At 38.4% G+C, this 21,821-nt stretch overlaps 1 protein-coding gene across 1 annotated transcript; it reads left to right on the top strand.

Annotated features, from left to right (window-relative positions):
- The first annotated feature begins 11,234 nt into the window (after positions 1-11,234).
- LOC310948290 (nuclear factor 7, ovary-like) lies at positions 11,235-13,257 on the top strand. Its single transcript, XM_083915361.1, has one exon. It carries the CDS (start codon positions 11,247-11,249, stop codon positions 12,609-12,611), a length of 1,365 nt encoding a protein of 454 aa, XP_083771487.1. The 5' UTR covers positions 11,235-11,246; the 3' UTR covers positions 12,612-13,257.
- Positions 13,258-21,821: the final 8,564 nt, after the last annotated feature.

Raw genomic sequence — 21,821 nt, 5'->3', positions numbered from 1 at the left:
TTTACTTTTACTACATTTAAGAGTTAAATATTATACTTTGACTACATTTAAGTGTTAAATATTATATTTTTACTACATTTAAGTGTTAAATATTATACTTTTACTACATTTAAGTTGAATACTATACTTTTACTACATTTAAGAGTTAAATATTTTACTTTTACTACATTTAAAAGTTAAATATTATACTTTTACTAAATTTAAGAGATAAATATTATAATTTTACTACATTTAAAAGTTAAATATTTTACTTTTACTACATTTAAGAGTTAAATATTATACTTTTACTACATTTAAGAGTTAAATATTATAATTTTACTACATTTAAAAGTTAAATATTTAACTTTTACTACATTTAAGAGTTAAATATTATACTTTTACTACATTTAAGAGTTAAATATTATAATTTTACTACATTTAAGAGTTAAATATTATACTTTTACTACATTTAAGTGTTAAATATTATAATTTTACTACATTTAAGAGTTAAATATTATACTTTTACTACATTTAAGTGTTAAATATTATACTTTTACTACATTTAAGAGTTAAATATTATAATTTTACTACATTTAAGTGTTAAATATTATAATTTTACTACATTTAAGTGTTAAATATTATACTTTTACTACATTTAAGAGTTAAATATTATACTTTTACTACATTTAAGAGTTAAATATTATACTTTTACTACATTTAAGTGTTAAATATTATAATTTTACTACATTTAAGTGTTAAATATTAAACTTTTACTACATTTAAGAGTTAAATATTATAATTTAACTACATTTAAGAGTTAAATATTTTACTTTTACTACATTTAAGAGTTAAATATTATTCTTTTACTACATTTAAGTGTTAAATATTATAATTTTACTACATTTAAGTGTTAAATATTAAACTTTTACTACATTTAAGAGTTAAATATTATACTTTTACTACATTTAAGAGTTAAATATTATACTTTTACTACATTTAAGAGTTAAATATTATACTTTTACTACATTTAAGAGTTAAATAATATAATTTACTACATTTAAGTGTTAAATATTATACTTTTACTACATTTAAGAGTTAAATATTATACTTTTACTACATTTAAGAGTTAAATAATATAATTTACTACATTTAAGAGTTAAATATTATAATTTAACTACATTTAAGAGTTAAATATTAAACTTTTACTACATTTAAGAGTTAAATATTAGACTTTTACTACATTTAAGAGTTAAATATTATACTTTGACTACATTTAAGAGTTAAATAATATAATTTACTACATTTAAGAGTTAAATATTATAATTTAACTACATTTAAGTGTTAAATATTATACTTTTACTACATTTAAGAGTTAAATATTATACTTTTACTACATTTAAGTGTTAAATATTATAATTTTACTACATTTAAGAGTTAAATATTATACTTTTACTACATTTAAGTGTTAATTATAATTTTACTACATTTAAGAGTTAAATATTATACTTTTACTACATTTGTTAAATATTATAATTTTACTACATTTAAGTGTTAAATATTATACTTTTACTACATTTAAGAGTTAAATATTAGACTTTTACTACATTTAAGAGTTAAATATTATACTTTTACTACATTTAAGTGTTAAATATTATAATTTTACTACATTTAAGAGTTAAATATTATACTTTTACTACATTTAAGAGTTAAATATTATACTTTGACTACATTTAAGAGTTAAATATTATACTTTTACTACATTTAAGAGTTAAATATTATACTTTTACTACATTTAAGTGTTAAATATTATACTTTTACTACATTTAAGAGTTAAATATTAAACTTTTCAGAATCAGAATCAGAATACTTTATTGATCCCCGGGGGGAAATTCTTTTGTTCGAATGCTCCGTGCACAGTAGAAACAAGCCATAAAGATGAATAAGTAGAATAAAATAAAGTAAAGACTCAAATAAAATACAATTAAAATAAATCTAAGTAGCTAATAAATAGCCAATAAAATACAGTACAAATAAATAATAAACAATCAAGTAAACAATCTGAGGTGAGTGTGAAAATACAATCTGAGATATATACACTGTACAATTAGGTTGTTATGGCAAATGAAATGAAATGAGAACAGATATTTATATTTTGTTTTGTTTTGTTTTGAAGTAGTCAAGAGTCCGGTAATTAAAGAGATGAGTTGTACAGTTTAATGGCCACAGGTAAGAATGACCTCCTGTGGCGCTCAGTGGTGCATTTAGGAGCAATCAGTCTCTGGCTGAAGGTGCTCCTCTGTTCAGCCAGAGTGTTGTGGAGAGGGTGAGAGCCATGCTGCAGTATCGCCCGCACCTTCGACAGCATCCTCCTGTCTGACACTGCAGCCAAGGTGTCCAGCTCCACCCCCACAATGTCACTGGCCTTTCTGATCAGTTCATTGAGTCTGTTGGCATCTGCAACCTTCAGTCTGCTGCCCCAGCACACTACAGCAAACATAAAAGCACTAGCCACCACAGACTCATAAAACATCCTCAGCATGGTCCGACAGATGTTGAAGGAGCGGAGCCTCCTCAGAAAATAGAGGCGGCTCTGTCCCTTCTTGTAAAGGACTTCAGTGTTCTTAGTCCAGTCCAGTTTATTGTCAATGAACACCCCCAGATATTTGTAGTGTTCTACAATGTCCACGTTATGCCCCCGGATGGAAACTGGGGTCACTGGTGTCTTTGTCCTCCTCAGATCCACCACCAGCTCTTTGGTTTTTGCTGTGTTGAGCTGCAGGTGGTTCAGCTCACACCATGTGACAAAGTTGTCAACCACAGCCCTGTATTCAGCCTCCTCACCCTTACTGATACATCCCACTACAGCAGAGTCATCAGAAAACTTCTGAAGATGGCAAGACTCTGTCCGGTAGCTGAAGTCCGTGGTGTAAAGGGTGAAGAGGAAAGGAGAGAGAACAGTCCCTTGTGGTGCGCCAGTGCTGCTAACCACTGTATCTGACACACAGTGACGCAGGCGCACGTACTGTGGTCGACCAGTGAGGTAGTCCACAATCCAGGAAACAAGGGGGGGATCCACCAGCATCGCCGTCATCTTGTTTACTACATTTAAGAGTTAAATATTATACTTTTACTACATTTAAGTGTTAAATATTATAATTTTACTACATTTAAGAGTTAAATATTATACTTTTACTACATTTGTTAAATATTATAATTTTACTACATTTAAGTGTTAAATATTATACTTTTACTCCATTAAGAGTTAAATATTATAATTTAACTACATTTGAGTGTTAAATATTATACTTTTACTACATTTAAGAGTTAAATATTATACTTTGACTACATTTAAGAGTTAAATATTATACTTTGACTACATTTAAGAGTTAAATATTATACTTTTACTACATTTCAGAGTTAAATATTATACTTTTACTACATTTAAGAGTTAAATATTTTACTTTTACTACATTTAAGAGTTAAATATTATACTTTGACTACATTTAAGAGTTAAATATTCAAATTCAAAAAACTTTATTTGTCCCCGGGGGACAATTCAGGGCACACAGAGCAGCAAATAACGACAGTGCAGCTATACAAAAAGTAATAAGTGTCAGGATGTTAGTGTGTTAGTACAGGTAGAATAAGTGTGTTAGTGTGTTAGTACAGGTAGAATAAGTGTGTTAGTGTGTTAGTACAGGTAGAATAAGTGTGTTAGTGTGTTAGTACAGGTAGAATAAGTGTGTTAGTGTGTTAGTACAGGTAGAATAAGTGTGTTAGTGTGTTAGTACAGGTAGAATAAGTGTGTTAGTGTGTTAGTACAGGTAGAGTAAGTGTGTTAGTGTGTTAGTACAGGTAGAATAAGTGTGTTAGTGTGTTAGTACAGGTAGAATAAGTGTGTTAGTGTGTTAGTACAGGTAGAATAAGTGTGTTAGTGTGTTAGTACAGGTAGAATAAGTGTGTTAGTACAGGTAGAATAAGTGTGTTAGTGTGTTAGTACAGGTAGAATAAGTGTGTTAGTGTGTTAGTACAGGTAGAATAAGTGTGTTAGTGTGTTAGTACAGGTAGAGTAAGTGTGTTAGTGTGTTAGTACAGGTAGAATAAGTGTGTTAGTGTGTTAGTACAGGTAGAGTAAGTGTGTTAGTACAGGTAGAATAAGTGTGTTAGTGTGTTAGTACAGGTAGAGTAAGTGTGTTAGTGTGTTAGTACAGGTAGAATAAGTGTGTTAGTGTGTTAGTACAGGTAGAGTAAGTGTGTTAGTGTGTTAGTACAGGTAGAATAAGTGTGTTAGTGTGTTAGCACAGGTAGAGTAAGTGTGTTAGTGTGTTAGTACAGGTAGAGTAAGTGTGTTAGTACAGGTAGAATAAGTGTGTTAGTGTGTTAGTACAGGTAGAATAAGTGTGTTAGTGTGTTAGTACAGGTAGAGTAAGTGTGTTAGTGTGTTAGTACAGGTTAGAATAAGTGTGGTAGTGTGTTAGTACAGGTAGAATAAGTGTGTTAGTGTGTTAGTACAGGTAGAATAAGTGTGTTAGTGTGTTAGTACAGGTAGAGTAAGTGTGTTAGTGTGTTAGTACAGGTAGAATAAGTGTGTTAGTGTGTTAGTACAGGTAGAGTAAGTGTGTTAGTGTGTTAGTACAGGTTAGAATAAGTGTGGTAGTGTGTTAGTACAGGTAGAGTAAGTGTGTTAGTGTGTTAGTACAGGTAGAATAAGTGTGTTAGTGTGTTAGTACGGGTAGAATAAGTGTGTTAGTGTGTTAGTACAGGTAGAATAAGTGTGTTAGTGTGTTAGCACAGGTAGAATAAGTGTGTTAGTGTGTTAGTACAGGTAGAGTAAGTGTGTTAGTGCAGGTAGAATAAGTGTGTTAGTGTGTTAGTACAGGTAGAGTAAGTGTGTTAGTGCAGGTAGAGTAAGTGTGTTAGTGTGTTAGTACAGGTAGAATAAGTGTGTTAGTGTGTTAGTACAGGTAGAATAAGTGTGTTAGTACAGGTAGAATAAGTGTGTTAGCACAGGTAGAATAAGTGTGTTAGTGTGTTAGTACAGGTAGAATAAGTGTGTTAGTGTGTTAGTACAGGTAGAATAAGTGTGTTAGTGTGTTAGTACAGGTTAGAATAAGTGTGTTAGTGTGTTAGTACAGGTAGAATAAGTGTGTTAGTACAGGTAGAATAAGTGTGTTAGTGTGTTAGTACAGGTAGAGTAAGTGTGTTAGTGTGTTAGTACAGGTAGAATAAGTGTGTTAGTGTGTTAGTACAGGTAGAGTAAGTGTGTTAGTGTGTTAGTACAGGTAGAGTAAGTGTGTTAGTGTGTTAGTACAGGTAGAGTAAGTGTGTTAGTGTGTTAGTACAGGTAGAATAAGTGTGTTAGTGTGTTAGTACAGGTAGAGTAAGTGTGTTAGTGTGTTAGTACAGGTAGAATAAGTGTGTTAGTGTGTTAGTACAGGTAGAGTAAGTGTGTTAGTGTGTTAGTACAGGTAGAGTAAGTGTGTTAGTGTGTTAGTACAGGTAGAGTAAGTGTGTTAGTGTGTTAGTACAGGTAGAGTAAGTGTGTTAGTGTGTTAGTACAGGTAGAGTAAGTGTGTTAGTGTGTTAGTACAGGTAGAGTAAGTGTGTTAGTGTGTTAGTACAGGTAGAATAAGTGTGTTAGTGTGTTAGTACAGGTAGAATAAGTGTGTTAGTGTGTTAGTACAGGTAGAGTAAGTGTGTTAGTGTGTTAGTACAGGTAGAGTAAGTGTGTTAGTGTGTTAGTACAGGTAGAATAAGTGTGTTAGTGTGTTAGTACAGGTAGAGTAAGTGTGTTAGTGTGTTAGTACAGGTAGAATAAGTGTGTTAGTGTGTTAGTACAGGTAGAGTAAGTGTGTTAGTGTGTTAGTACAGGTAGAATAAGTGTGTTAGTACAGGTAGAGTAAGTGTGTTAGTGTGTTAGTACAGGTAGAGTAAGTGTGTTAGTGTGTTAGTGTGTTAGTACAGGTAGAGTAAGTGTGTTAGTGTGTTAGTACAGGTAGAGTAAGTGTGTTAGTGTGTTAGTACAGGTAGAATAAGTGTGTTAGTGTGTTAGTACAGGTAGAGTAAGTGTGTTAGTGTGTTAGTACAGGTAGAGTAAGTGTGTTAGTGTGTTAGTACAGGTAGAATAAGTGTGTTAGTGTGTTAGTACAGGTAGAATAAGTGTGTTAGTGTGTTAGCACAGGTAGAGTAAGTGTGTTAGTGTGTTAGTACAGGTAGAATAAGTGTGTTAGTGTGTTAGTACAGGTAGAATAAGTGTGTTAGTGTGTTAGTACAGGTAGAATAAGTGTGTTAGTGTGTTAGCACAGGTAGAGTAAGTGTGTTAGTGTGTTAGTACAGGTAGAATAAGTGTGTTAGTGTGTTAGTACAGGTAGAGTAAGTGTGTTAGTGTGTTAGTACAGGTAGAATAAGTGTGTTAGTGTGTTAGCACAGGTAGAGTAAGTGTGTTAGTGTGTTAGTACAGGTAGAGTAAGTGTGTTAGTGTGTTAGTACAGGTAGAATAAGTGTGTTAGTGTGTTAGCACAGGTAGAGTAAGTGTGTTAGTATGTTAGTACAGGTAGAGTAAGTGTGTTAGTGTGTTAGTACAGGTAGAATAAGTGTGTTAGTGTGTTAGTACAGGTAGAGTAAGTGTGTTAGTGCAGGTAGAATAAGTGTGTTAGTGTGTTAGCACAGGTAGAGTAAGTGTGTTAGTGTGTTAGTACAGGTAGAGTAAGTGTGTTAGTGTGTTAGTACAGGTAGAATAAGTGTGTTAGTGTGTTAGTACAGGTAGAGTAAGTGTGTTAGCACAGGTAGAGTAAGTGTGTTAGTGTGTTAGTACAGGTAGAATAAGTGTGTTAGTGTGTTAGTACAGGTAGAATAAGTGTGTTAGTGTGTTAGTACAGGTAGAATAAGTGTGTTAGTACAGGTAGAATAAGTGTGTTAGTGTGTTAGTACAGGTAGAATAAGTGTGTTAGTGTGTTAGCACAGGTAGAATAAGTGTGTTAGTGTGTTAGTACAGGTAGAATAAGTGTGTTAGTGTGTTAGTACAGGTAGAATAAGTGTGTTAGTGTGTTAGTACAGGTAGAATAAGTGTGTTAGTGTGTTAGTACAGGTTAGAATAAGTGTGTTAGTGTGTTAGTACAGGTAGAATAAGTGTGTTAGTACAGGTAGAATAAGTGTGTTAGTGTGTTAGTACAGGTAGAGTAAGTGTGTTAGTGTGTTAGTACAGGTAGAGTAAGTGTGTTAGTGTGTTAGTACAGGTAGAGTAAGTGTGTTAGTGTGTTAGTACAGGTAGAATAAGTGTGTTAGTGTGTTAGTACAGGTAGAGTAAGTGTGTTAGTGTGTTAGTACAGGTAGAATAAGTGTGTTAGTGTGTTAGTACAGGTAGAGTAAGTGTGTTAGTGTGTTAGTACAGGTAGAATAAGTGTGTTAGTACAGGTAGAGTAAGTGTGTTAGTGTGTTAGTACAGGTAGAGTAAGTGTGTTAGTGTGTTAGTACAGGTAGAATAAGTGTGTTAGTGTGTTAGTACAGGTAGAATAAGTGTGTTAGTGTGTTAGTACAGGTAGAGTAAGTGTGTTAGTGTGTTAGTACAGGTAGAGTAAGTGTGTTAGTGTGTTAGTACAGGTAGAATAAGTGTGTTAGTGTGTTAGTACAGGTAGAATAAGTGTGTTAGTGTGTTAGTACAGGTAGAGTAAGTGTGTTAGTGTGTTAGTACAGGTAGAGTAAGTGTGTTAGTGTGTTAGTACAGGTAGAATAAGTGTGTTAGTGTGTTAGTACAGGTAGAGTAAGTGTGTTAGTGTGTTAGTACAGGTAGAATAAGTGTGTTAGTGTGTTAGCACAGGTAGAATAAGTGTGTTAGTGTGTTAGTACAGGTAGAGTAAGTGTGTTAGTGTGTTAGTACAGGTAGAATAAGTGTGTTAGTGTGTTAGTACAGGTAGAGTAAGTGTGTTAGTGTGTTAGTACAGGTAGAATAAGTGTGTTAGTGTGTTAGTACAGGTAGAATAAGTGTGTTAGTGTGTTAGTACAGGTAGAGTAAGTGTGTTAGTGTGTTAGTACAGGTAGAATAAGTGTGTTAGTGTGTTAGTACAGGTAGAATAAGTGTGTTAGTGTGTTAGTACAGGTAGAATAAGTGTGTTAGTACAGGTAGAATAAGTGTGTTAGTGTGTTAGTACAGGTAGAATAAGTGTGTTAGTGTGTTAGTACAGGTAGAGTAAGTGTGTTAGTGTGTTAGTACAGGTAGAGTAAGTGTGTTAGTGTGTTAGTACAGGTAGAGTAAGTGTGTTAGTGTGTTAGTACAGGTAGAATAAGTGTGTTAGTGTGTTAGTACAGGTAGAGTAAGTGTGTTAGTGTGTTAGTACAGGTAGAATAAGTGTGTTAGTGTGTTAGTACAGGTAGAATAAGTGTGTTAGTGTGTTAGTACAGGTAGAGTAAGTGTGTTAGTGTGTTAGTACAGGTAGAGTAAGTGTGTTAGTGTGTTAGTACAGGTAGAATAAGTGTGTTAGTGTGTTAGTACAGGTAGAGTAAGTGTGTTAGTGTGTTAGTACAGGTAGAATAAGTGTGTTAGTGTGTTAGTACAGGTAGAGTAAGTGTGTTAGTGTGTTAGTACAGGTAGAATAAGTGTGTTAGTGTGTTAGTACAGGTTAGATACGGAGAACATCGTCGGCGTGAGATGTAGAAAGACATGTGTGTATCAGATGTAAGCAGACATGTGAACGGGTGTATACGATGTAAACAGTGTAAACATGCAGTCGACTGTTGAAACAGGTATGAACAGAACTGTAGTGCAGAGAAGATCTAAGTGGACAGTGATCAGATCCAGATGAGGTCAGACATGATACATGTGTGATACATGTGTGTAATGAGCAGATGTAAACAGAACTATAGTGCAGTAATAGAGTATAAATATAATATAAAACTATAAGCTAGATCAGGGATGGGCAACTTTAATGCTATGGAGGGCCACATTTTTTTTCCAGCACTACCCGGGGGCCACACTATAACCATACATTTTCACCATTCTCTCTCTCTCTATATATATATATAGATATATATATATCTATATATATATATCTATATAGATATAGATATATAGATATAGATATATATTTATAATTTGTGGGGAAAAAACAAAATAACACATTGTGGTAATTACCAACATTTATTGGAGTTGTTATACATTTTTTAACATTCAAATGCGCTTTTATAATGCTTCTGTAAAGAACATTTATTTTTTTATCTGAAAAAAGTGCAGATTTTTTTGGATTACTATTATAACTATTGAATAAAGCGAGAACTAAATAAAAGTGCTGCAGGGGTGGTTTGAGTGGCTCCTGAGGGGAGCCACTCAAACGCTGAGAAGAGAGCGTGAGAGGGGTCCTGCATGATCCGACCAGCGAACCCGAGTGTCTGCTGCTCGTGGATGGTCGACAGAGTTCTAACAGGAAGTCCGATGATCTTAGAGCAGACCGTGGCGACGCTCTGCAGGCGGTTTCTGTTCTGGAGGCTGGTGGAGTAGAACCAGCATGTGATGGAGAACGTGATGATGCTCTCGATGAAGGAGTGGTTAAAGGTCAGGAGGATGTTCTTGCTGACTCCAAAGGAATTGAGCTTCCTAAGGAGGTATTTCCGCTGCTGACATTTCCTGAGAATCTGTGTTGGAGGAGAATTTCAGCAGGCTGTCGAAGATGGTGCCCAGGTACCTGTTCTCCTCAACTGCTTCAACAGGCTTCCCGTGGATCACGGTGTTTGCTGATGCAGCCAGTTCCCTCTGCTTGTTGGAGAAGGTCACCACCATGTCTTTGGTTTTGTTGACATTCAGCTCCAGGCAGGAGCTGTCGCACCACTCCACCAACTCCTGAAGAGCTGGTCCGTGGTGCAGAGATGGGCCTGACAGCAGAGACAGAGGACGGTGTCGTCAGCGTACTTCACCAGATGACAGTTAGGCTGTGTGGTTCTGCAGTCATCGGTGTAGAGGATGAAGAGCAGAGGTGAGAGCACACAGCCCTGAGGTGAGCCGGTTGAGGTGTGTTGGAGGTCGGAGAAGGTGCTGTTGACCAGGACTCTCTGTGAGCGGTTGGTCAGGAAGTCCAGTATCCACAGGATTAGCAGTTGGTCCAGATGACAGAGGGCTGAGAGTTTGTCAGCCAGGATGTGGGGCTGCATGGTGTTAAATGCAGAGGAGAAGTCTGCAAACAGGAGTCTGGCTGCGGTGTTGGGGCGCTCCAGGTGTTTGTGAACTGTGTCTATAATGAATGTTTTTGCATCATCGACGCCCCTGCCAGCTCGATAAGCGAGCTGGAGCGGGTCCATCTGGGAGTGGGTTTCCCTGATGATGCGTTGTTTTATGATCCTCTCCATGGCCTTCATCACACGAGGGGTGAGGGCCACGGGCCGGAGGTCATTCAGACATTTGACGGCGCTCTTCTTGGGGCTGGGGATAACTGTAGAGTGTTTCCATTGCTGGGGGACTATGCTGCTGTGCATGGATCTTTGGAACAGGGTCTGAAACACGCCCCCAGCTGCTCAGCACAGACAGGCTCTTGGCCTTTCTTTTGTCTTGTTGATCGAGTCGAGGCCTTTCTCTTGATCAAACTGAAAATTCGATTGGTGAACGCGCAAGTGAGGAAATGGCTGGGACTACACAAATGCCTCAGCACCACAGGCCTGTATGGTAATGGGCCCCTTTCACTGCCAATATCAAGCCTGGTGGAGGAGTACAAATGTGCTAAAACAAGAATTAATCTCAACAACGATCGAAGGTCAGTGACGCTTTTCTAGACTCGAAAACTGATTCAACATCCAAGTTCAACAGTTTTCTACAGAACTCTACAGATTCTTTTTTTAATATTGACTGTTTTTCTTCTCCATCCACATTAATACACATCTGACACTCACACAGTGTTGTGTGAATGACCTACTTACATACATAGTCAAATGGGGACAACCGCATAAAACTCCACCCATCAGCTGACTCACCAACCAGGAGAACAGGTTTTTACTCTGCCTCGCTGAGACGACAGCAACACACACACACACACACACACACACACACACACACACACAGACTGAGAGCGGACGATAGATTCACCTTCAGACTAAAACCAGCACTTCCACTGAGAGAGGACGTCTACAGGAGGGAACACTGGGAACACTGGGACACTACCACTCCAACCAGCTGCTGAATCCACAAACTGAACGAGAGTTTTAAAGAACAGAGACTCAAAGTGAACGTAAGTTTCAGGGAACAGGAAGTGGCTGAGCCGTCTGTGTTTGCTGCTTCACTCAGAGACAAAATGGCTTCAAAATTAGAGGCAGATCTCTGCTGTTCTGTCTGTCATGAAGTCTTTAAAGACCCTGTTGTTCTGTCATGCAGCCACAGCTTCTGTAGAGACTGTGTGCAGAGCTGGTGGAGAGGCAAACCAACACAAGAGTGTCCACTTTGTAAGAGAAGATATTTGAAGAGACAACTATCTTCTAACTTGTCTTTAAAGAACCTGTGTGAGACTTTCCTACAGGAGAGAGATCAGAGGTCTTCAGAGGCTCTCTGCAGTCTGCACTCTGAGAAACTCAAACTCTTCTGTCTGGACCATCAGCAGCCGGTGTGTGTCGTCTGCAGAGACTCAGAAAAACACACCGGCCACAGATTCAGACCCATCGATGAAGCTGCACAACAACACAGGAAGGAGCTTCAGGAAACTCTGGAGCCCGTAAAGGAGAAGTTAAAGGTTTTTGAACGAGTTAAAGACGAGTGTGATCGAACAGCAGAACACGTGAAGGTCCAGGCCCGACGCACAGAGACGCAGATTAAGGAGCAGTTTAAGAAGCTTCACCAGTTTCTAGAAGAGGAAGAGGAGGCCAGGATGGCTGCACTGAGGGAGGAAGAGGAGCAGAAGAGTCGGAGGATGAAGGAGAAGACGGAGGCTGTGAGCAGAGAGATAGCAGCTCTTTCAGACACAGTCAGAGCCACAGAGGAGGAGCTGAGAGCTGACGACGTCTCATTCCTGCACAACTACAAGGCTGCAGTGGAGCGAGTCCAGCAGAGCCCCCTGCTGGAGGATCCACAGCTGCTCTCAGGAGCTCTGATAGACGAGGCCAAACACCTGGGCAACCTGACCTTCAACATCTGGAACAAGATGAAGGACGTGGTCTCCTACACTCCTGTGGTTCTGGACCCAAACACTGCTCATCCAGAACTCATCCTGTCTGAAGATCTGACCAGTGTGAGACTAGGAGAGAGACAGCAGCTTCCTAAGAATCCAGAGAGGATTCGTTCTTACAGGTCCGTCCTGGGCTCTGAGGGCTTTGACTCAGGGACTCACAGCTGGGAGGTCGAGGTTGGAGACAGTAAATACTGGGAACTGGGAGTGTTATCAGAGTCTGTCCAGAGGAAGGGAAACATACGGTCTGGATTATGGAGACTTCGTTTCTATAAAGGTGAATACAAAACATTCTCCCCATCAGGTCCAAACACTGTTCTCCGGTTAAAGAAGCATCTCCAGAGGATCAGAGTGAATCTGGACTGGAACAGAGGAAAACTGTGGTTCTCTGATCCTGACACCAACACACACATACACACCTTCACACACACTTTCACTGAGAGGCTGTTTCCAGTCATTGGCACTGATAAAGAAGTGAAGGTTTTACCAGTGAAGAACTAGAAGAAGAAGATCTTGTGACCATGTTGTCCTGACGACGACGATGACGGTGACGACGACGACGATGACGGTGACGACGACGACGATGGTGATGACGACGACGATGACGACGATGATGATGACGATGGCGATGCGACGATGACGACGACAACGCTGACAATGATGATGACGGCGGCGCTGACGATGATGATGACAATGGTGACAACGAAGATGATGACGATGAATATTTAAAGGACAAGTGTTAAATATTATAATTTTACTACATTTAAGAGTTAAATATTATAATTTTACTACATTAAAGAGTTAAACATTACATTTTTATATATATATTTTATATTTTTTAGACATAATTAATCTTATGTGTATGAGCCAGATTCCACCGTTTCTGTAGAACGGCTGAATATTGACGATATTAATCTTTAAAACTTTATTATTTAACATAAAAACAGCTGTTAATGCTGCACTGACGTCACTGCAGTCGAGCATTTACACGAGTTACTCATCAGTCTTTCCCCCGCACGGATGATGAATAATAATATTGATAATAAATGTATTTGTTGTTGTGTTTGTGCTCTTCAGGGCCACCGTACTTTGACGCTTGTTTGCAGTAGAGAAACATGACGAACACTCTTGTTAGTTTCCATGGAAACCGCTGTTATTTGTTTATTAAAGATGAATAATAAGACAAATCAGCTCCACCTCAGATTTCCCCGTCACAGTGTTTGTTTGTTTGTTTGTTTGTTTGTTCGTTCGTTTGTTTGTTTGTTCGTTGGTTTGTTCGTTGGTTTGTTCGTTTGTTCGTTTGTTTGTTTGTTGGTTTGTTTGTTTGTTGGTTTGTTTGTTTGTTTGTTTGTTTGTTCGTTTGTTCGTTGGTTTGTTTGTTTGTTTGTTTGTTTGTTCGTTTGTTCGTTTGTTTGTTGGTTTGTTTGTTTGTTTGTTTGTTTGTTGGTTGGTTGGTTGGTTGGTTGGTTGGGACCCTAAACGATGAACACGTCGTTGCTGCTGCAGCCATGTGACGCAGCGTCGCCTCCACACGGCGGCGCTCTTCACCTCCTTTAAACCGTCTGAACTCCACAGAACTCGTTTCTTTCTTCTCTTTTTATTTTCAAAAGAGTTTTTAATAAACAACAACAATCTGAAAACCTCAACGTGGACAAAATGTGACGTCAAAGATGCAAAATGACTTAAAATAGATTCAAAACCAGCTCAAAAAGATGCAAAATGACTAAAAATAGATGCAAAACCAGCACAAAAAGATGCAAAATGACTAAAAATAGATGCAAAACCAGCACAAAAAGATGCAAAATGACTAAAAATAGATGCAAAACCACCACAAAAAGATGCAAAATGACTAAAAATAGATGCAAAACCACCACAAAAAGATGCAAAATGACTAAAAATAGATGCAAAACCAGCACAAAAAGATGCAAAATGACTAAAAATAGATGCAAAACCAGCACAAAAAGATGCAAAATGAGTAAAAATAGATGCAAAACCAGCACAAAAAGATGCAAAATGACTATAAATAGATGCAAACCAGCACAAAAAGATGCAAAATGACTATAAATAGATGCAAAACCAGCACAAAAAGATGCAAAATGACTAAAAATAGATGCAAAACCAGCACAAAAAGATGCAAAATGACTATAAATAGATGCAAAACCAGCACAAAAAGATGCAAAATGACTAAAAATAGATGCAAACCAGCACAAAAGATGCAAAATGACTAAAAATAGATGCAAAACCACCACAAAAAGATGCAAAATGACTAAAAATAGATGCAAAACCACCACAAAAAGATGCAAAATGACTAAAAATAGACGCAAAACCAGCACAAAAGATGCAAAATGACTAAAAATAGATGCAAAACCAGCACAAAAAGATGCAAAATGACTAAAAACAGATGCAAAACCAGCACAAAAAGATGCAAAATGACTAAAAATAGATGCAAAACCAGCACAAAAAGATGCAAAATGTAGTTTTCATGTTGTTTTGATCCCATCTGAAATGAAGCAGCAGCTTCAGACTCCGCAGCAGCTCGCGTTCGTGTCTGGAGGCTGTTTCCGGGGTAACGGGTGGTCCCGGGTTAAACGCCCCCTCAGATGGTTAAAGTGGGGTCGTGACCCCCCAGCAGCAGGTCTGCAGGCTCCTCTGATCCTCGTCCTCTCTGAGACTCGACGGGTTCAGAATCACTTAGTTTTAAAATCAGAAGAGACGAAACGTTTCACACGGAGCGAGTACGGTGGCCCTGAAGCTCAAACCTCACACACACAGGTCGTTTAAATGGTTTGTTTTTGTATTTCGTGATTTTTTTGTGTTTTTTATAACTTGATTTTGTGATTTTTAGAAACTCTTGTGCTTTTATAATTAGCTGTGTTTTAAATAATAATAATAATAATATTAATCTCATTCATGCAGCTCGGTTCAGTGATTCCAAAGACGCTCATAAAAAACACAAACATAAACATTTAGGAGCGATGACGTTCAACAAAACACAGAACAAACGTGAACAGAAGCAAAAAGTGCAAGTTTGCAAAGATTAAAGATGAAAGATACAAAAAAAGAATAAATCAAATGTGCAGTTTTTTAGAGTTTGGTCTGAAATGTGATCAAATATCAAAGATGGCGTCTTTTCATTTTACGTCACAGAGGAAAAAAAACAGGAAACATTAAATAAAATATACTTTAACAATCAAAGTGAATCCATAAATTCAAAAGTGACTGAAAGTGATCGATGATGAACGACAGAAACTAAAGAAAAGAGTCAGAATTTCAGGTTTAAATCAAGTTTGTGACGTTTTTTCTTCACAAACGACTCAAATAAACTTTCACTAGTTTAATAAACTATAACATTTGTAGCTGTGTCGTAGCTGCTGTTGCCACGACTCATCATTGATCATGTTTGCCTCCATAATTATGATCATTGTCATATTCTGTCGCCTCAGCTGTGCTTGTTTCTACTGTTCTGCTGTTTTAACTGTTATAACATATGAGTCATATTCACAATACTATAAATGTTATTATAGTTACTGGAAGAGTGTCTCTGTCTCTGTCCATCTGTCCGTCTGTTCTCTCTCTCCTTCTCTTCCTCTCTCTCTCTCTCTCTCTCTCTCTCTCTCTCTCTCTCCCCTTCTCTCTCTCTCTCTCTCCGGTGCAGACAGATGTCCGTCTTCTCTCTCTCTCTCTCTCTCTCTCCTTCTCTCTCTCTCTCTCCCCTTTTCTCTCTCTCTCTCTCTCTCTCTCTCTCCAGTGCAGACAGATGTCCGTCTGTTCTCTCTCCTCTCTCTCCCTCTCTCTCTCTCTCTCTCTCTCCTCTCTCCGGTGCAGACAGATGTCCGTCTTCTCTCTCTCTCTCTCTCTTCCTCTCTCCGTTGCAGACAGATGTCCATCTTCTCTCTCTCTCTCTCTCTCTCCTTCTCTCTCTCCCTCTCTCTCTCTCTCCTTCTCTTCCTCTCTCCGGTGCAGACATCTGTCCGTCTTCTCTCTCTCTCTCTCCTTCTCTCTCTCTCTCTCCCCTTCTCTCTCTCTCTCTCTCTCTCTCTCTCTCTCTCTCTCTCTCTCTCTCTCCGTTGCAGACAGATGTCCATCTTCTCTCTCTCTCTCTCTCTCTCCTTCTCTCTCTCCCTCTCTCTCTCTCTCCTTCTCTTCCTCTCTCCGGTGCAGACATCTGTCCGTCTTCTCTCTCTCTCTCTCCTTCTCTTCCTCTCTCCGGTGCAGACAGATGTCCATCTTTTCTCTCTCTCTCTCTCTCCTTCTCTTCCTCTCTCCGGTGCAGACATCTGTCCGTCTTCTCTCTCTCTCTCTCTCTCTCTCTCTCTCTCCGGTGCAGACAGATGTCCGTCTTTTCTCTCTCTCTCTCTCCTTTTCTTCCTCTCTCCGGTGCAGACAGATGTCCGTCTTTTCTCTCTCTCTCTCTCTCTCTCTCTCTCTCTCTCTCTCTCTCTCTCTCTCTCTCTCTCTCTCCGGTGCAGACAGATGTCCGTCTTTTCTCTCTCTCTCTCTCTCTCTCTCTCTCTCTCCGGTGCAGACATCTGTCCGTCTTCTCTCTCTCTCTCTCCTTCTCTTCCTCTCTCCGGTGCAGACAGATGTCCATCTTTTCTCTCTCTCTCTCTCTCCTTCTCTTCCTCTCTCCGGTGCAGACATCTGTCCGTCTTCTCTCTCTCTCTCTCTCTCTCTCTCTCTCTCCGGTGCAGACAGATGTCCGTCTTTTCTCTCTCTCTCTCTCCTTTTCTTCCTCTCTCCGGTGCAGACAGATGTCCGTCTTTCTCTCTCTCTCTCTCTCTCTCTCTCTCTCTCTCTCTCTCTCTCTCTCTCTCTCCGGTGCAGACAGATGTCCATCTTTTCTCTCTCTCTCTCTCTCCTTCTCTTCCTCTCTCCGGTGCAGACATCTGTCCGTCTTCTCTCTCTCTCTCTCTCTCTCTCTCTCTCTCTCTCTCGGTGCAGACAGATGTCCGTCTTTTCTCTCTCTCTCTCTCCTTCTCTTCCTCTCTCCGGTGCAGACAGATGTGCGTCCTCCACAGAGCTGGGTCTGTCTGACGTTCCTGTCTGTTATAGTGAAGGTTTTCGTCTCCACCGTACTCTACGGGGGAATTGTTGGGTCTCTGTAAATCATGAATAAGTCACAGAGTGTGGTCTTTACCTGCTCTGTAAAGTGTCCTGAGATCACTGCTGTTATGATTCGACACTATAAATAAAACTGAATTGAATTGAAACAGATGAAAACAGGCGGTGACTCGTTTCACAGCTGCAGTTTTTTATTAAAACATTTAATGAAAAAGGATCAAATGTGAAGAAACGACAGGAAAGAATGAATCAAATGTGCCGTTTCTCAGAGTTTGGTCTGAAATGTGATCAAATATCAAAGATGGCGTCTTTTCAGTTTCTGTCCCAGAGGAAAAAAAACAGGAAACATTAAATAAAATATACTTTAACAATTCAAAGTAATCGATTCATTCAAACGTGACTTCCTGTGTAAAAACGCAGAATTTCAGGCTTTAAATGAAGTTTGTGACGTTTCTTCTCTGTGAATCCGTTCATCGCTGCAGTTTTTACAGAAACAACATCTGGACTTTAATAATAATAATAATAATTTTAATCAAAAAGGATCAAAAAACACAGGAAGGAACAAATCAAATGTGCAGTTTCTTTAAAACCGTCTCTCAAATGTGATGAAATGGTGAAAAAGGTCCAAGATGGCGTCTTCAGACGAGTCTCAGCTCTTCAGTTTCTGTCTCAGACGAAAGAAAACAGGAAATATTAAATAAAATATACTTTAACGAAGCGATGAGTCGATTCCCTCAAACGTGACTTCCTGTGTAAAAACGCAGAATTTCAGCTTTAAATGAAGTTTGTGCAGAAACGTTTCGGACGGTTCTTCTCTGTTAATCGTCCGTTTGACTCCGTTCACATTTCTCTAAACAAACGCTGACGTCGTTTCTTTTTCTTTGTATTTTTCATGATTTCATAAAGAAAACTGGGAAAAACATAAACTGACTTGATTATATTTGTTTACCTGAACACGAACTCGTCGCAGCGTCGTTCCTTTGGGTTCATTTGATCTTCGATCATTTTCTATTTTACAATTTAAATCTTTACAAATGTTTGTTTTTCCTGAGGTTGAATTGACCCTGAACGCAACACGCGCTGCTCTCCTGATAATGGACGTTACTTTGGTTCCAAATATTATAAATAAAACAAAATAATACAAATAATGAACTGACTTTAAAACACAAACTTCCCTGGACCCAGTTTCAGATGAGTTCATGTGTTTCCGTGTGTTTCAGGTGTTTAAGTTAAAACGCTTTTCACGTCGTCACCAAACACACTCAGAGAACCGGACGTTCACTCGTGAGTCACTTCTCTAATGAAGGTTTCCTGGAGGTTTCAGCTGCTGCGGTCAAATCGACCCCGAGGAGAAACGCCGTCGGTCCCGTTTGAGGGGAACAGGAAGGTGAATCCGTTCATCGCTGCAGGTTTTATTTGGACTTTATTATTTCAAAAAAGATCAAATGTACAAAAAAAAACACAGGAAGGAACAAATCAAATGTGCAGTTTCTTTAAAACTGTCTCTGAAATGTGATGAAATCAGAAAATCTTTAATGTTTAATGAGACGGGGAAATTCTTTCGTCACAGCAGCAACAAAATATTACAAAATAAGATAAAAAATAATCAATAAAGTTCAATTTAAAAAGGGGAGAAATGGAAATAGACACATGTACATATTCACATGATGTAGTGCAGTTGTTCCTGTTTTGTAATAAAGTAATATGGAGTAAATAAATATGAGTAAATATTAACAAACGGTGCAAAAGGTCCAAGATGGCGTCTTCAGACGAGTCACAGCTTTTCAGTTTCCGTCCCAGACGAAAGAAAACAGGAAACATTCACGTTAACGAAGCGACGTCAGAGAGTTTAGACTTTGTTTCTCACTAAAAACCTTTAAACACACAGAACAAATGTGAATAAATGGATAAAAAGCTTTTTAAAACACCTGAAACGTGCTCAGAGTTTGGTGTGAGACACGAGTTTAGTGTCACAGAGAAAACAGGAAACAGTCACGTTAACGAAGCGACGTCAGAGTTTAGACTTTGTTCTTTTCATCAAACAACAAAAAGACGTCAAAGTGTGCGTGTTTTAAATGTGCTGTTCTTCCTTTAATGATCCACATTAAGACGTGTTTCTTCTTCCCTCTCACACAGACGCGTCTCCGTCCGTCAGAGCGTCTGTGAGCTGCAGCACCCGCCCGTCTCCACCGCGGGGCGCCGTGTGCCTGCACACCGCAGCTGCAGGGACGCACCACTAAGTGCCATCTGTGCTTCACAGGAGGAAGAGCTCATGAAGTCGTTCCACCGGACGAGGACATGTGTTTGAAAACGCAGGTAAATGAGGAGCAGCAGGTTCTGCACAGTTTAAAGAAGCGTTTTTAAAACCTCTGGAAACCAGAAGTTAAATCATGTTTACTGTTTATTTACAATGATTATAAATGTGTTTGTGGCTCATTTTAAAAACAATCATGTTCTTTACTAAAGGAACTACTATGAAAGATGCAAAACCAGCACAAAAAGATGCAAAATGACTAAAAATAGATGCAAAACCAGCACAAAAAGATGCAAAATGAGTAAAAATAGATGCAAAACCAGCACAAAAAGATGCAAAATGAGTAAAAATAGATGCAAAACCAGCACAAAAAGATGCAAAATGACTAAAAATAGATGCAAAACCAGCACAAAAAGATGCAAAATGAGTAAAAATAGATTCAAAACAAGCACAAAAAGATGCAAAATGAGTAAAAATAGATGCAAAACCAGCACAAAAAGATGCAAAATGACTAAAAATAGATGCAAAACCACCACAAAAAGATGCAAAATGACTAAAAATAGATGCAAAACCACCACAAAAAGATGCAAAATGACTAAAAGTAGATGCAAAACCACCACAAAAAGATGCAAAATGAGTAAAAATAGATGCAGAACCAGAACAAAAAGATGCAAAATGAGTAAAAATAGATGCAGAACCAGCACAAAAAGATGCAAAATGACTAAAAATAGATGCAAAACCACCACAAAAAGATGCAAAATGACTCAAAATAGATGCAAAACCAGCACAAAAAGATGCAAAATGACTAAAAATAGATGCAAAATCACCACAAAAAGATGCAAAATGACTAAAAATAGATGCAGAACCAGCACAAAAAGATGCAAAATGACTAAAAATAGATGCAAAACCACCACAAAAAGATGCAAAATGAGTAAAAATAGATGCAAAACCACCACAAAAAGATGCAAAATGACTAAAAATAGATGCAAAACCAGCACAAAAAGATGCAAAATGACTAAAAATAGATGCAAAACCAGCACAAAAAGATGCAAAATGACTAAAAATAGATGCAAAACCATCACAAAAAGATGCAAAATGACTAAAAATAGATGCAGAACCAGCACAAAAAGATGCAAAATGACTAAAAATAGATGCAGAACCAGCACAAAAAGATACAAAATGAGTAAAAATAGATGCAGAACCACCTCAAAAAGATGCAAAATGAGTAAAAATAGATGCAGAACCAGCACAAACAGACTCCTCAGGAGAACCCTGGACCCCTTAAGAACCCAGAGTCCGTCCCCACCCTGTGAAATCCTTTCATATCTCCGAGAACCTTCTTGAATCATCGGACTCTCCCTTAGATTCTCAGGAACCTTCAACAAAACGCTAAAATCTCCTACGAGCTCCTCCAGAAACCCCCGGAACCGCCTCAAGCACTCCTGGAGCCCAACGAGGACCCCTCAGAACCCCTCTGGAGGATCCCAGACGGGCTTTACAGAACCTTGGAGAACAGTTTGGGTTTAAATGACCCGGACAAATAAATACTTTCTTTTAACTTTATTTTTAAAGACGCTAAAAATAGATCTCCTATCTGGACCCTTTAACCCCCCGGGAACGGTCTCTAATGTCCGTGGAACCCAAATTATGTCCCTGAGCTCGTTGGACCTCCAGAACTCCTCGAATATTACGGACGCTTCCTTAGAACGCAGAGAACCTTCATCAAGAAGCTAAAAACACCTGGGATCTCCTCCTGGAACCCTTTCAGAGGAACCCAGTTTAAGAACCACGGTCAGACTTTGCAGAACCTTTACAGAACCTTTGTTTTGTTTTGAATGAGCAGGATTCATTTATATAATCACAAATAACTGCTGTAAATACACTTCACTGCCACACGCTGCTGTGAATTTACACGCTCTTAAAATAAATGTTCTAGTTTAAAGGAACGTCTTTAGTGGAACCGCCTTCAGGACACCGTGACCTCCTGGTGGAACCCAAATTATGCCTCAGAGCTCGTTTGACCTCCAGAACTCCTCGAATATAACCGGACGCTTCCTTAGAACGCGGAGAACCCTTTGGAACCACGGTCAGACTTTACAGAACCTTTGCAGAACCTAAAGGAACCTTTGTTTTGTTTTGAATGAGCAGGATTCATTTGTATAATCACAAATAACCGGGCTTCTGAAGCATCTTCCAAATAAATGTTCTAGTTTAAATGAAACTGCCTTCAGAACCTTTAACCTCTGGAAAACTGTGTTTAATGTCCGTGGAACCCAAATTATGTCCCTGAGCTTGTTGGACCTTCAGAACTCCTCGAATATTACGGACGCTTCCTTAGAACGCGGAGAACCTTCAACAAAAAGCAAAAAACATCTATGGTCTCCTCCTGGAAGCCT

This window comes from Echiichthys vipera (assembly GCF_963691815.1).
Source record: "Echiichthys vipera genome assembly, chromosome: 6".
Lineage (NCBI taxonomy): Eukaryota > Metazoa > Chordata > Actinopteri > Perciformes > Trachinidae > Echiichthys > Echiichthys vipera.
This window is presented reverse-complemented; position numbering and strand designations above follow the sequence as displayed.

What these genes read in the sequence shown, in the direction of transcription:
- LOC310948290 (XM_083915361.1), top strand. Translation starts at nt 11,247, where the DNA reads ATGGCTTCAAAATTAGAGGCAGATCTCTGCTGTTCTGTCTGTCATGAA.